The 16,573-nt window shown below is 41.2% G+C and overlaps 1 protein-coding gene across 2 annotated transcripts in view; it reads right to left on the bottom strand.

Moving 5' to 3' along the window:
• The window catches only part of NOX4 (NADPH oxidase 4), a 115,428-nt gene that overhangs the window by 23,862 nt on the left and 74,993 nt on the right, over nt 1-16,573 (bottom strand). For both annotated transcript variants that reach the window (XM_075425179.1, XM_075425094.1), the window contains exon 13: nt 13,425-13,506. In XM_075425179.1, coding sequence (XP_075281294.1) covers nt 13,425-13,506 — 82 coding nt within the window. The remainder of the gene's footprint in view (nt 1-13,424; nt 13,507-16,573) is intronic.

Below are 16,573 nucleotides of genomic sequence, written 5' to 3' on the forward strand. Positions count from 1 at the left end.
TACAGTTTCAGCTGTCTAACCTGTGCAGACCAGACTGATACACAGTTAAAAAGGGTAAGTGATAGCTTCTTATCTCATTGGAGAAATCTTGCCAAGACAAACAAGTGAAAGAAAGGGTAAAGATGACTGTGGATAAAGGCACCAGCCCTGTTATTTCCTTGTTAACTCTATTTCATTAGTTTGGTTAACCTTACACATCAGTGTTCAAATACTTGACTGGAAAGGGGTTTTTTAGCACCAGTGATCCAATGATAATAAAAACACAGATGATTTAGAAGCACTTTTGAAAAAGTCACTTGAACTTTCATCCTCCAAGAGACCTTCAAGTACAGAGAAAAACAGACCCTCAGACTCAGCAAAATCAAGACATCTTTTTTTTTTTAATAGATGCTAAATATTTAACACATGACTCTTCTCCTTGGACATCAGAAGATGGATGGAACAAGGGAATGAGCCAAATTTAATTAGCTCTTAATTGCCAAAACATATTCACACTGTGCAGATGCTGTTCACTGGTGCCAGAATCTGAGCACAGAGCCAAATAACTAACCACAAAGTTAATCCAGTGAGGGGGGTTCACCTGACCATGAGCAGCTGGCATAGCCAATGCAGAGCTAAATGGATTTCTTAAGCTCCAGGGATGCTCTTTACAGTTGCTTGCAGCCAATCTGCTCTATTTTGCCGTCAAATGACGAGAGAGCCAGCTCAAATTTCGATAAACACTGTTTGCACCAATTCCTTAAAGTGAATTCCTTAACTGTAGTGTAAAACTGCACCGAGATGAAGAAAAGGTAACCATCAACCACTACACAGCTAGTTACTGCCATCTAATAAGGTGAAGGCAAAATGCATCCAGACACACACAAAAATGCATTCAAACAGCAAAGCGCTGCTGCAGATGGGGCAGTGAAAGCTAGAAAAGTTCCCCATGGCACAAGTGCTGCTTGTGCTGACTCTGAAAGAGGGAAGCGGGGGCTGAGCCGCAGGGGACAGCCCTTCTGCTGCACTTAGAGCTTGGAATTAGATGTTCAAGCACATGCTAATGGCACCAGGGGTGAAAGAAGCCTTGGAGATGCCAAACTCGCAGCCTGTTTTCTCCTGGGGACACGGCGATCTGCAAACAAATTAGTAAGACATTCCTTAAACCCTCCACCCCAACAAAAGCCAGAAGGAGTTCAAGTTGTCCGTCAATGCTAGCATTGCTTGCCTGTCACGGAAGAGCAGTGCCCAGAGGCTCTCATTACAATCACAGCCTCACACAGCTGAACAAGCTCATTTTATTTTGCTCTGCTGATCCCATAAGGTAAACCTGTTCTTTTGAATTAAGGCATCTTTCTCCACGCAATGTGTGGACTACGCACAAAACAGAAAGCTACATCTGTCTTTTCTTCCTCCCTGCTCTCTGTCCCTCCCTCCCTCCACCTTCCCAATCAGACCACACAAAATTCAGCATCACTGTTTCCTTCCGAGCCATTCAGAAACCAACTTCTGTTAGAGAGTTTTTTCTTCAGTTCACCAGCAAGTTTGACATATGTGAGCTGAAGCAAATTTCATTTCCTCTCCTTGAAACAAAACAGGGCTGACAGAGAGGCTGGCAGGTAATGGTTGTCCTTCACAGAAAGTTTGATCTTTCTGGAGGAAAAGCAGCATAGTATTTCACTTGGACATGACTGAAATATGTAACCAACGACATTTACACTCTTTAGGTCAGCTGTGATCCTTCAGCACAGCAACCCCTGCCCTTCCCACTCAGAGATGCTGGCACAACTAGCGAATTGCCTCCTGTATCACCCTAACTAATGGATTTTGGTACTTGCTAGTCTTTCTTGCAGCTTAAACTAAAAAGTTATGGAAAGCCAGAGTTCGGTCCGCAACTCTGGAGATCTCATCTTATACCAGCTTGAACAAAGTGCCAGTTTCCTAGATTTGAGCAAAGTGAGTGGCATCTCTCCAACACATTTCCAACTCTTACTGATGGAGCAATTAGCTGAAAGCCTAGAACTGCTCCCCTTGAAAACTGCCGTGGCAGGAGACATTTTTGTTATATTCTTAAGATCACAGAGCTTCATCTTCACAAGGCACAATGTCCACAACATCAGGTTTATGACTCCTTTACAAGATAACATCATATCTACATGATTTGCCTCATCCAAGTCAAAAATACATCTGGCAATGAAGCACAAGAAGATGTGCTGCCACCTTTTCTTTGGCCTTGCTCTGGTAATAATAGTACCACGTGATGGAGAAATTGTCACCAACAACTTCCATTGCTCTATTTTCCCTAACAACATAAAAAGTATGGCACAAAAAATTAACTACAAATAGCTTTCAAAGTCTTTTGAGAGGGGATGCAAATACCTTTTTTTTGGAGAAAACACTGGAAGCAAATGCCTGCATTTCAAATATTGTTTAGGAAGCTTCAGCTATCCAGGCAAAAAAGGACAATTTATTCTATTTTAAGACCTTCAGAATTGGTTTAGCAGAGGGAAATCAATGTAATAAAGAAATTCAGTCTTTTATGGTGATTTGTCTAAAAGAGGAAGCAATTATACCTCAAACATTCCAATATTAGAAATCACCAACAACAATGCATCTAAAATCTATTTTAAGCCTTAAAGATATGGTATACAGTGAAAGGAATACAACGCTATAATATCCTTACATAATGTCATGATGCACCATACAGAGGAAAGCAAGACCACAGTCCTCAGAAGTGCTCAGACATTTGGCTCTCGTTAGACACCTCTGAGTACTTTTTGAAACCAGAAAGGATACAGGGAACACTTACACTAACGACTGTATAGGTTGTAGTATAGGTTACTGTTTCCATGCATTCATAGAATCATAGAATCCTTAAGGCTGGAAAAGACCTCTAAGATCATTAAGTCCAACCATCAATCCTACACCCCCATGCTTGCTAAACCATATCCCGAAGTGCCACATCTACACATTTTTTGCACACCTCCAGGGATAGGGACTCCACCACTTCCCTGGGCAGCCTATTCCAGTGCCTGACCACTCTTTCAGTAAAGAAATTTTTCCGGATATCCAGTCTAAACCTCCCTAATGCAACTTGAGGCCATTGCCTCTCATCCTATTGCTAGTTAGTTGGGAGAAGAGACCAACACCTGCTTCGCTACAACCTCCTTTCAGGTAGCTGTAGAGAGCAACATGGTCTCCCGTCAGCCTCCTCTTTTCCACACTAAACAACCCCAGTTGATCAGAGTAGGGGGACTGACCCTGTTCCCATGCATTTTTTTGGAGTATGCAGCAATTTTGCCTTATACAAGCTCCCAGAGGAATGAGGAAAGTTCCTTGCAGTTTGGTCCTAAATGAGTTTCAACCATACATAAACTTAATTTAAACAGCATATTACAAAGATACCTTGACAGCAGCGGATAATTAAGTCATAAAGCAAAGTGTGACATGAAAGCTATTAGCCTCTAAAGCAAATGATTTCAGTATCTTTTCATTCTGATTGGTGCCTATGACACAGCTTCTGTCATTGCTTTGAGGGGAGAAAAAATGGCACTACATTCATGATACCAAGGAAAAGGATTGCTAGTTATCTCACTCAACACATGCAATGCCTCACTTTCAGTGCAGATGCTTAGACTGGTAATTTTCCGACAAAGCTGTAACCCACAAAATTCTTCCATTAAAAAACAGCAACCGGGAACTCTGAATATCACCCAATTTATCTTCACCATCCATCAACTCAGTTCATATCTTCTATTCAAACAGCTTTTGTGTTATGACTTATCTACTTCAGTCTCCAATTCTGCTCATGAACAGCATCAGCTAGATGATTAGGCAACACTCAGAAAGGATTTGGCAGCTGATATCATGGGCTGTTACTGTTCTGCAGCTGCTAACAATGTTTTCCAGCTGCGAGCTGTCTGGCTGTTCAAAAGCACTTGCGATTCTTATAAACCACTTGACGTGGTTACAGAACTTTCCTTGGGGCTAGGCTTGGCCTACTGAGCACAATCTCCCAGCAGCCAACTCCCATCCCCATGACTGAGGATAATTAATATCTGCAATAACATAATATAGGACGAGATGGATTTTCTACCACTACTAGTTTTTAAGACTTCATAGATACTTCTGAGCTAAGCTCTAGCCTAGATCCTGAGACATCTACCTCCAAAACATGGGGTTGATGTACATGTTTACTTGGGGATGCTCAATTCAGGGTGGTCCAGTTGGCATCCCACAGCCCAGATACCCTATCCATTTCTCAGAAGAGAAATGCTGCCCCTGATTATCACCAAGAGCTTAAAGTCCAACTTGTTGCATGAGAAAGAAATGTGAAGTGTTTCCCTCACATTTACTAAAGAGCCCGGCCTTCAGAAATGAACCACTCCACCAGTGCCACTCACCAAAACATTGCTAAAACTGAAATCTAGGCTCATGTCCTGATGAGAACAAGCCATCCTTGTCCATTTTATGCAAAACTAGAGCATCACAACTGTCTCCTTTGGCTTGCAGGTTCATGCTCCCCTCTGCTCTTACACAGAGCACATACTTGCTTTGCTACCCCAGGGGCAGCAGCAGTGTATGCTGTTTTTTGCGGTATTAAACAGCATGAAGAGGGACTTGTGGTACACCTGAGACGCTTATTTAACAGTTTATCTGCTTCTTCAGACCTTGTTTGGGGAAGGGCCATAACAGCAATGAATGGTGCTAAATTTCTGCCCTCCTCAGAGACCAGGAAATACCATTTTTGCATATGTCTTGCATGAAATGCAAAGAACAACACGGTAGGCAACTCCTTTTTCCTTCCCAGTTTCTTTCACATGTTTAGGGGCATAATATTGTCCATTTTCCCCTTTATTCTAGCTGGAATTTTTCTTTTCTCCCTTTTTCACCAAGACTTACTAACAAAACACCAACAAAAGAAGCTGCTTCCTTTAACAAGTGCTATGAAAGAAAGGAGCCTCCGGGGTCCCTCACTGAAAGCATGGGGCCAAAAATCAAATTGCTAATGTGTAGGTAGGCGTATAGGAGTGGATGAATGCTGTTGGTCCCTTTTATCCATAGAGTCAAGGAGGAAGTCACAACCATCAACAACCACAACTCTTTAGCACTTGTTCTTTTTGGAGAGCCTGGTGCTTGGATTTCTGTAACTATGGTAATTGTGAAATTGTTCTTTAAACTAATATAAGCCATTATTTTTAAAACTATGATAAAACTGTATACAAGGCCAGAAGGGATCATTGTAACTCTCTCTTGCATAATGAGTCAAAGAACTTCACTAATAATTTCTGCATCAAACTGCTATAACTTCTGTTTGAGCTGTTTAAAAAAACATCCTTCAAGACATCTGGTAGCAGGTAATTCCTCACAGTCTCCCACTGCTGCTCAGTAGTAGGCAGGTATATATCAATTAAATCAACAGGCTTTATCAAGAAACATGCTCATGCTCCCAAATAGCAGAATGAAAACGAGCTGTGGTGTTTTGTCTTATATTGTTCACTTCGAACTCCCAAATATTTTGAACGGTTTAAGCATCTTTTATTTTCAGTCAGCCCTTTTACTTTCTCAACTGGGAGTATTGAAATGTTTTTCATAAAAGAGTTCATGATTGCTAATGAGCCACAACTATGCTATGATGAACAGAACTAAGTTAAACTTGCGTTCTAGGTTGCTTGGTACTTAAAGAGAACATATATGCACACAGAGCTTCAATTTTGCATGTATGTTGCTGCACAAATCTCTCAGAGAACACAGGTTTTTCTCCACATCTCTCTACATCTGAAAGATGTCTACTTGTTTCTCCAAAGTTTCTTCGATGTCACGTCTGAGCCCTGCTGAACTTAGCAGGAAAAATCCCCTTCCTCTGCGTTGTCAGTACTTGAACTTGGAGCCTTTGGAAACAGAACAGAAGCATCCTTATTTTGCACTAGAAGTTACTGGGGCATTGTATTGATACTCTAAAAAAATATAGCCTCTGTCTCGGAATTTGTGACCCACATTTGAGTTTAATGTGCAGTCCTAAATATTTCAAGATATTGACTTGATCTTGTTTGATATTGTGTCCACATGAGTCTTCGTAGGATCTGAGCCCAAACACATAGTGCACGGTATGAATCACTGTCCTCTTTCTTCCCATTTTCATTATGGCTTGAACAAAATCTAGATACAATGCTTGCATTTTTAGTGATTTGATTACTCCTATCACATGACTGTTGTTTTTTATTAACAGCCACCAGCCTTTAACCCATTGACACCAAACTGGGAGGTGTGGTAGATACACCAGAAGGCTGTGCTGCCATTCAGCGTGACCTGGATAGGCTGGAAAGTTGGGCAGAGAGGAACCTGATGAGGTTCAACAAGGGCAAGTGCAGGGTCCTGCACCTGGGGAGGAACAACCTCATGCACCAGTACAGGCTTGGGGTGGACCTGCTGGAGAGCAGCTCTGCGGAGAGGGACCTGGGTGTCCTGGTGGATGACAGGTTAACCATGAGCCAGCAGTGTGCCCTGGCTGCCAAGAAAGCCAATGGGATCCTGGGGTGCATCAAGAAGAGTGTGGCCAGCAGGACAAGGGAGGTTCTCCTTCCCCTCTACACTGCCCTGGTGAGGCCTCATCTGGAGTACTGTGTCCAGTTCTGGGCTCCCCAGTTCAAGAAGGATGAAGAGCTACTGGAGAGAGTCCAGCGGAGGGCTACAAGGATGGTGAGGGGACTGGAGCATCTCCACTACGAGGAGAGGTTGAGGGAACTGGGCTTGTTCAGCCTGAAGAAGAGAAGGCTGCGAGGGGACCTTATAAATGCCTACAAATATCTGAAGGGTGGGTGTCAGGAGGATGGGGCCAAGCTCTTTTCAGTGGTGCCCAGTGACAGGACAAGGGGCAATGGGCACAAACTGAGGCACAGGAAGTTCCGTCTGAGCATGAGGAGGAACTTCTTCTCTCTGAGGGTGATGGAGCACTGGAACAGGCTGCCCAGGGAGGTTGCAGAGTCTCCTTCTCTGGAGATATTCAAGACCCGCCTGGACAAGATCCTGTGCAGCCTACTGTAGGTGACCCTGCTTCGGCAGGGGGGTTGGACTAGATGACCCACAGAGGTCCCTTCCAACCCCTACTATTCTGTGATTCTGTGATTCTGTGATTGTTCTTACCATCTGGCAAAAATCCTAAATGACAGGAAAATGCCCTTTACTTATAGCGGAGGTTTTGTTGTCATGGAGCTCAACCCCTGCACTAGTCTGCAAGCTCTACAGGATAACCTGGCATCACTGCAAATCACATTAAAAAAAAAAGAAAAAAAATAATTAAAAATAAGAGACATTATACCAAACCACTAAAAAAACGTATAAACATTCTTCTCTATAAACAGCTTGAGTTTCTTTTAAATGTCATTACCTTAAGCAGGTATCTCTTTTTTATCAAGCAATCAAAATGCTTTGAGACTCAGGTTTTCTGGGAACTCAGTACTGCTGGTTAGCTCCTAGCCTGTATTTTGAAATAAATCCTGGAGTGCTTCAAAACAGTAATTTTCATGCTTAATGTACAATGTTACACAAAGCATTTAAAGTGCTTGTGTGGGCACTTCTGAAAGGCTCCTTAACTTGGCACTTTCCCATCTGATTTCAGTAATTCGGACAGGCCATGTGTTTTTGCAGTGGAAAACAAGGAGAGATGTTATTTTAGATTAAAAAGCTAACTGCACACAACTGAAAGGACTGTAGGAGACCTAATTTCTATTTCTTGCGTCATCCCCAAGAGAATTGCTCCGGGGTGACACTGGTAACTCACATCAGAGTCCCATGCCTCAGTTTCTTCCCCGTAACAGGAGGACGTCTTTTGTAAATCACTTCACAGAAAGCCTTTTATAGAAAACCACTCCATGAAAGTTCCCCACCTCATTTTAAAATCAAAAATTTCCTTGCCTTCACAATGAAGACTGAGTGACAACACATAGGTCGTGATTTTTCCGCTTGTTGAACACCAAGGAAGATGTTGCTTTTGCTCCTAATGTAAACTGAATTGGGTTTCTAGGCCACGATCCTGCTAGATGCTCTCGTGCGTGCTTAAATCTGAGATTCAGGGGGAATCTCAGTGGATGCACTGATTGAGCATCGTCACTTCCAGAAGCTTCAACTCACCGCTTTCTCTAGTTAGACACAAATCATTTTCCTCTAAAAAGAAAAACTTTCTCCAGACAGTTACAAATAAGATACAAGTTATATTCCTGGGGTATTATTTATGACATATTATCAGTTTCTTGGCTCTGATCTCAAGCTGTAGTAAATTGGCATGGATCCATTACAGATCCATTATCATTAAAATGAGTAGCAACTGGGAACCAGATGGCACAATGGTTTAGGGCACTAACTTTCTGCTGCCTATTTGTCTAGACTACTCCATGATGAGAATTGAATAACACCATTTGGCTTTGTTTGAGCTGAAACTTTCAGCAGCTTTGCAAAGACAACCTTCAAAAATACATATTTGAAGACATATATATATATTTATATCAAGATCCTGTATTTTCTATTTTTTTGTGACATGAAAATGATCCTTATTTTTGTGCAGGCACATGAAGACTACCGTAATTTACTGCGAGTATATGCCAAAGAAAGGTTTGTAAGTTTCTGTCTAATGGAAGGTAAATGTATTTGGAACACTGTTATTTCATTACACCTGCTAGGTTATAAATTAGTTTTTTTTTCTCTGAAGTTCAACACTTTGTCACTCCATTTAAATAATAAGCTAGTGCTCAATTTACATTGTCTCCCTGCTTGACTATAAAGAAGTGCTGTTATTTCTCAATATGCTCATTATGGAAACAACTGTCAAAATACTTTCTTAATTCCTGCCCATGTTTAAAACAATAGGAATAGAAAAAGAAAATTTTGAAGAAAAAAAGAATTATTAGAAGTGGGATGGCAGAGACTGGAAACTGGAGTTAAAGAAATTAATGTTATACATACGTGAAGTCATTAACAATTGAAACAAACACATCTAACGGCTTGTGAATTTTCCAGTTTTTAACATCTCAATTTAAAGACTGGATGTCTTTCTAAATTCATGCTCCAGTTGAACCAGAAGCTTGCTGCAGGGATAATCGGGTAATGTTCTATGGCTTACGTTAAGAAGGGACTCAAATTAGCTGCAATATAACAGCTCCTTCTGTTCTGAAAATCTGTGAATCATCCAAGAACTTTTCCACCAAATCCACAGAAGATAAGAATGAATACTGCAAATATTTCTGAAGGGGAAAAAAAGAGAAGCAAATAATCCCTCTAAAACCCCACATACATATTTGAGGATTTCAGCAGTATCTTGAAAATATAAGGCACATCTGAACTGTCAAGTCACTTGCATACAGAGAAATTTGCTAAAAAGCTGTAACGCCAGTAGCATTTCTGGTGCATCCCTCTCAAGAACTGTTTTGTGCAGAGTCAGCCTCTCTCCTGCCAACCTAATATCTCACTCTCACACTTCTTCTATCACTTACTTTATCATTCCATTCTTTTGGATTTTTTTTCTTTTGACATTATGAGGCCCAGCTACAAGAGACACTTCTCTCTGGCTTTGCAAGGCTATTGCACACCGTTCCCTTATGCACACAGCATGGGCAGTCAGGAGCAGAGTGGAGTCAGCGGGAAAAGACCAAAAGACCCTACTGGGATGGAGTCACCTAAGCCCCCGCTGCTAGCACCAACCACCCTGTAGCATGTTGGATCCTACAGCCCAATTAATGAGCATAATAGTGTCTTCTTCAGGGGCAATCCTCTGTATCCTATGTGTGAAGAAGCACTTCAGCAGTTCTTGCATTTTATGACTGAATTAATGTGATAAAACAGTAGGAACATCATCAGCTAAGTGGGCAACCAAGGAAAGCATGAGCTTGACACCAACGTGAGAAAAGCGCCTGCAGCAATGTGCTAAGAGTGAAATTCTGAAAAGTTTTTTGCCAGATAGAGGAGCCCTAATGCCCACTGTCCAAGAAATGAGTCAGGATAAGACTCACTGCAACAAGTTCAGTTTGTCGATAGGCCTGATCCTGTTGGCGTAACTCACCTTGGTGACTTCAGCATGTTGATGGAGTGAGGGAGAGAAGGAATAAGCTGCAATTATGTCTGTGATTTGGTTCGTGTGCAGAGGCTCTTCCCAGGCAGGTACCCTCGGAGGCTGCTATGCACCCCAACCCATTTGGCTGCCCACAGTTGCAGGTTTCAGGACTTCTCAGTTTCAGGAATGCGAATCCTCATGGACATGGCAATGGCTTCACATCAGCTAGGAGACAGATTTTCTCCTCAACACATTTCTCTCTGTGGATGGGTAGGTTTTCTGATGAGGTGGAGGAAGGGGGTCTAGTGATGTCTGATTTCCGAACCACGCACTTCATCCTCTGACAGTCAAATTATTAGAAAGACTTGCCTGGGTTAGACTGGTCTTGCTAGTTCAGCAACCTGTAACTACATGCAATGCAGTATGTCTCATTAAGAAACATTACTGTAGGCATTTATGGGAGAACATAATTCCATATTCCTTCCCCAATAACTATAATTTTTCCAAGACACAGTTATATTATCATGTCAGTGAAGCATAAGATAAAGCCAAGCTCCTTCTGCTCTGCAACCTTGTAAAGAAAAATGAGAGCACGCACACTGCGGGTTGGGCTGACTGGATAGATGCTGTACTGCTGTGCTGGCATAGTACTGCATCTCAGCCATGATGAGAACTGGTGCTCGTGATGTCACACTACTTGTGGACACACAGTGGTAAGTCAAGGAAGTCAAGGTGATGTGCCCTGTGGCTTTACAAGCCTTAATCTTTGTAAGATCAGGCCTCTATAATCTCCTCCATGTGCCAGAGTAGGTATTTGCTCCTTGGCTAAGCCAAGACCAGCAGCATAAACTCGGGCAAACACAAGGACTGTAAAAAGATCCTGCATTTCTCCCTTCATTAACCAGGAAGCCAAAGCATGTTTCTTTGACACATTTACCCCAGCAAATCCACAACAATGTGCATGCATATTCTGGAAAACTTCTTCCAGCCATTCCAGTGCACAGACAGCTTCTCTGAGAACAAACATGTACCCAGCATTATTCTGATGTTCCATGGGAAAGAGTTCAGGTCTTAATACAACAAAAGTACAAGAACATAATTCAGGCCAGAACATCAAGGTTTCTATTTATTTTAAAAATTGATGGATTACAGTTTGGTCATTTAGCCTTCAATATTTATTACTATGTCTCTGAATATCCTGAGAGATGCTGAACATCTTCCTATCCAACATGTGCAAACTTTTGCCGTTCTACCTACTAAGACCAGCTTAAGTCAAGCTATTCAGCTAAGGCATTACTAAAATGTCTTCTATTTTTAAGTTGCCATATTCTCAGGATTTCCTAAGCTCCAGCTTATGCCTCATGACAATGTCTCATTAAAATGACCTTACTGCTCAGATCTTTATGTAGTACAGCCAACCATTGCTCAGCTGAAGTCAATAAAGGGACACTGATTTATGAGATCTGCCTGTTCATTATCTTAATTTCTGTTAACAAACCTTTCAATGAAAATGAGCATTGAGAAGGGAAAAATCTGACATGGGAATAAGACAAAATACATTATGAAGATGACCAGGTGTTCTACCTTGCTGAACACAAGTATTTCACTTCAAAGACAACCCCTAGGGAAATTAAGACATGCCAATAATCTTCAACTAGTTTCTAAATGAACAATAATAAATGATAAATTCCTGTAACAAGCAAGCAAATTTGCACAAATTAATGATTCCATAAACAGAACTCTATTGCTTTTAAGAACATATGCACACTTGTCTTGCAGTTAGATGCCAAAGTTTGGCTAATTTTGTATATTAGAAGAATCAGTCAATCTTGCCAAGTAATGTGGCTGAAAACATGTACCATTTTGTGATGCAAGGCCACTGCAACTTCAAATAGCAACAGAGCTCCATACTACAAGCTATTTGTTGCATGATCTTCAAAGAGCTGAAGCTTCCATTGAACAGAAGAAAACAGGCACTCATTCACCTACGAATCTAACAACACGTAACATTGCTAGTAGATTGTACTGGCCAAGAATGCTAGCAATAAATTGAATGAAAAGAAATGGAAAGTCAGACACTTTATGAACGGTTTATACGGAAATAAGTCTGTTCTTTGAGGAAGGACAATAAACTAGTTTCTCAGACCAGTCTGACTGTCCATACCATAAGCGAAACATCTAAGCCAAGCAAAGCATTCTACTGCCATGGAAAAATAGCTGTTCCAGTGTTCCAAAGGGTGAGGAGAAAAGTAATAACACATGGAAGTCCTAGTAAAACAAGTAGACCAGTCCTTCCACATAAGGTGCCTCCCTCAGTTCCATATATTGTACTTCCACAATATTCCAGTAAAACAATGACAATGGATAATGCAATCAATAAATTCAGGAAGATAAATCCTGTCTCCCTTGAAGTCAATGCAAAATTTCACCATTTTCAGAATCGGGATTTCAGCCCTGAGTGCTTTTATTTTCAACTATTCACAGTGAGGAGAACACTGGTTATCAGCACTCAGTCTCTCTATTTGTTGTCTGCTTTTAAAAATATTTGTATTATCAGATTTTAAGAGCTATATTTAACACTTAGCTCCACTGGCTTCTTATGCATTTCAGGAACCTGTTAACAATAATAATTAAAACAAATAACTTTATTTCCATCATCATTGCTGGATTGGCTCCAGACATTCTTTCTTCATTCTTCCCCATCTGTCCATCCTGCACTGGCCTTCTTTTATTATTCAGTCTGCCCATGATTAATGTGAAGGCTATTTCTTCTTTTTCCCCTTCACTGACTCTTTTCATGACTTAGCTGAAAGTGACTGTTTCTTTTAACCAATATAATAACAAGGAGCATTTAATTCTTCGTTCAGATATGACACTTGGGAGAAGACGAGGTTTTGTCCAGGATACTCAATACATGCAAGACCTCCTAAACACACAACACTACTCTTTGGTTTGCCCGTACATATATCCCTAAAAGTTGCAGGAAAAGTAAAGTTTTATAGTGCTTGCAGGCTTCCAGAGGGGAGCCTGTTAAAATCCAAGGGAATCTGTCACCATTAACAATGGAATCCCACAAAACAAGAGTGGGGACTGCCCTGACAAAACATCTGCCTATGTCAACAGACTGTCAAGTGAAACAAAGCACCACCAGACATTGATCTGGGTAACTTAGTGTCTGCTCTCCGCCACCACCTCCCCGCTGACAGCCAGGCACGCTTGCAAGGCACATCTGCTTCTCCCTGACACCGCTGAAAGACTGCAAAGCTCAGTGTAAGTGTGGCTCCCTGACAGCTCTGCCTCAGGACTTCACACCAACAGCATCTACAGTGCTATAAATGCTTCACTCTCCTTTGCTGCACATAGATAAAGATTTTATTTCTCCCAAGGAGACAATCTTACTTACTTGGGATAGCGCCTCTGCTGAAAGATGGGCAGAATCTCTGCATCTTGATTTGAATGTAGCAGCAGTAAATCTCGAAATCTTTCTGTCAGGACAAAGAAAAAAAGAAGGAAAAAAAACAAACAAACAAACCCAGACTGTGACTCTGCATTGTAAGTTCAGGCCACAAGTAAGCAAGCAATAATATCAGTAAATTCTCTTCTCCAGAAATACTTACCAGAGGACAAAGCTAAGTGTATAGGGAATAAAATCCACATATTTATACAAAACTACTCCTAAGACTAGAAATCCTTATTTCCTGTAAACCTTTTTATGAATATATTAAAATGACATTTTTTTCACCCAATATTGAATTCTAGCAGTGCTGAGAAGTTTCTGAGATCTGCATACAGGTCTTCTGGGTATCATACACAGCCAGGCAAGAACAGTCCCTGTCTTGAAGAGCTTAGTCTAAACAGAAAGGAGAAGTAACTAAGAAATCACCAGCCACTCAAGGACCACAGTAGTCTAAACAAATGTAGATTAATTAATTAATCTAAATTAAATTGCAGTACAAATCCTTGGGTAACTGATTCACTGGTATTTTCAAGGATGGTTGGAAGACTGGATTGTTATTTGTTCACTACTATATATTTTTAAAACTTCATTATAGGACCATCTGCTGTAGGTAAGGTTTTTGTAACTGCTTCACCGATCACCAAGTGAAGGGGTGGTTGTGATTTGTGTAGCTGCCTTTCTCTGATGCGTTTCTTTAGAGGCGGTTAGACGCAATATGTAAGCAGGATCTGTAGGAGCTTCTATCATTATCAGTTTCTGAGTTCCTGAAAGATGGGAACCTCTTCAAAATTCACTTGATACCCAGACTCAGGGATAGAAGGGAATTTCCCAACCAGGTCAAACCACCTTAGCACATCCTGTAGCTTTCCATCGCATGGGACATGCTCTGTTTCCTTCTTTCTTTCCATCTCCTGCAACTTTTATTTAACCCATGCTCCAGTGGCACAGAAACCTAGGACACTAGTGATGCCCCTTCCACCTTTGCATCTCCTACTCTTCCTTATAAATGTGGCTTGAAATCTTCAGCTACAGGTTTTATCCTTTATTTGCTAAACTACAGTTTGTAGCCTGTGTTGTGTGTAGTAGCTGTACTATGGGTTTCTCTAAACCAGCCATCTTTTCCATATACTTTTTTCATTCTGGGAACTGAACCTGAGGATAAGTGTAGTCCTTCCTCCCCTTATATCCCCATGCATCTCAAAATATCCTCTAACACCAGGTTTACAGATACTAAAGGACAGAAAACCAGTGGAGAACAAATCTTAATCTCCCTGCTCTGAAAAGGACCCATAGCAGCTCTCTTACTTCTTACAGGTTAGTATATTACGGCTTTCTTAATATTCAGTTTTAAGTACTATTATGTCATCATAACTAAACTCCATTAATTTGGATGCAATTCTGCTATGTAGTCTCTAAAATAGAAAAAAAAACATATTCATCCTTCATAAAGCATAATTTGAAGCATAATAAATTTAGAAGATAAACTATCTTGTTAAGGGCTCAGTTTTAAAGGACAATTGCCTCAGATGGTCTGATTTAGTCTTTCATCTGGCTGAGCTGTATTACAAAGACCTCAGAGAAGATACCAGGATCTGCCAGCAAAGAAACAAGGGCTGATACTTATTATCTTCAGTCCTTTATTTCTACACCTCTTCAGACTCATTTTTGAAAGAAACAAGCATTTGTACCTCCAAAATTCTTACCACATCTTCAAAATGTGTCTTAGCTTTCCCTGTCCCTAACCAGGACAGAGACTAGATGTGGCCAGCAACAACAAATGCAATGCTGTAAAGATGGAAGTGAAACTTAACAAGTGTCTTTCAGGGAACAGCCCGCTCATTATCATGACCAGAAGCTTGCCATTACAGCTATTTCTTGACCTTTTCTTGAATTTTTAGGAAGATGCAGAGATATGCTTTTTTCTCAGTCCTCTGGTACATGGCCGTATGTTGTACATGGGCATGCTCTGTCATCCATAAAGATGATACAGTATGATCTTCAAAAGATACTGGACAAGTACTGAAAGGCTTCAGAAAGCTTTCACTGGTGCACAACATCTAATTGTATAGGTGTCAGCGACCACATTAACTTCCAACCCTACCTCAGGCATCCCCCAACACAACGCAAGCTACTAGAACCCTTTATAAAATGGCTTTGTATGAACGACAGCCTTTGTGTGTGCCTGGTGGGGGAAAGAGAGGAAGTTTTCAATAGCAAACACTGAACAATCACCACCCTTCCTTCCACAACATGAAAGTTTTGACCTCCAGGACATGGTGCGAATCACCATAACCAAGTATTTGTCTTAGGGGTGGTCTGATGTCTTTATTTTTTAGGATCTAAAACCAGGTGCAACAGCAATGCAAAGCATGGGGAGATGCGCTCTTCTTCAGTTCACTGCTACGCAACACCACTTCACATGTAAGTGAGTGAGGTTGGTTTGGCAGACCTTGCAAAGGACCTGTGATTCTCTGGGAGAGACAAAATGCATCTCAGGGAGGGCATAGATAACGTCTCGCTCCATTGTTCTGCCCAGGCAGACAGCCATATTCCATCTCTAACCCCTACTCCATGACTCTTTTTCTTGTGCTGCTGCCCTTTCCCATTGATCTAGGCCACCTGGCTGCACACCAGGACTCAATTCAACAGGCCGTGATCTTGGAAATATTTTGAATAGTAATGCGACAGGGCTGGCCAGTACTGGAGTGAAAGCAGCCAAGTTATGGCATCTGAAACTGGCCTAAACAGCTTCCCTACTGGATCTTGTTTTAGTTAAAGTCAGCTTTTATTTTTTTCCCCACACTATGGCAAATTTCCCAGGCAGATGTATTTTCTTTTCATCATATGACTTTACTCATTTTTCCATGGCAACTGTTGTGCTATATGGTAGCATTCCACCTCATCTCACATACATCCTACAACTTCCTCCAGCGCACGTAGCCTCCATGTCCTGTAAATCCTCTTAAGAGAAATGGCACACTGAACAGAAGCCTTAAGGATTAATTTGTCCCATAGGACCATTATGTACATGCTTCACCCTTCAGGTCCACGTTATTCTCATATTACTATACGTGTGCACAATATAAAAGTCACAT

This window comes from Opisthocomus hoazin, chromosome 1 (genome assembly GCF_030867145.1).
Source record: "Opisthocomus hoazin isolate bOpiHoa1 chromosome 1, bOpiHoa1.hap1, whole genome shotgun sequence".
In the NCBI taxonomy this organism is placed as follows: Eukaryota; Metazoa; Chordata; class Aves; order Opisthocomiformes; family Opisthocomidae; genus Opisthocomus; species Opisthocomus hoazin.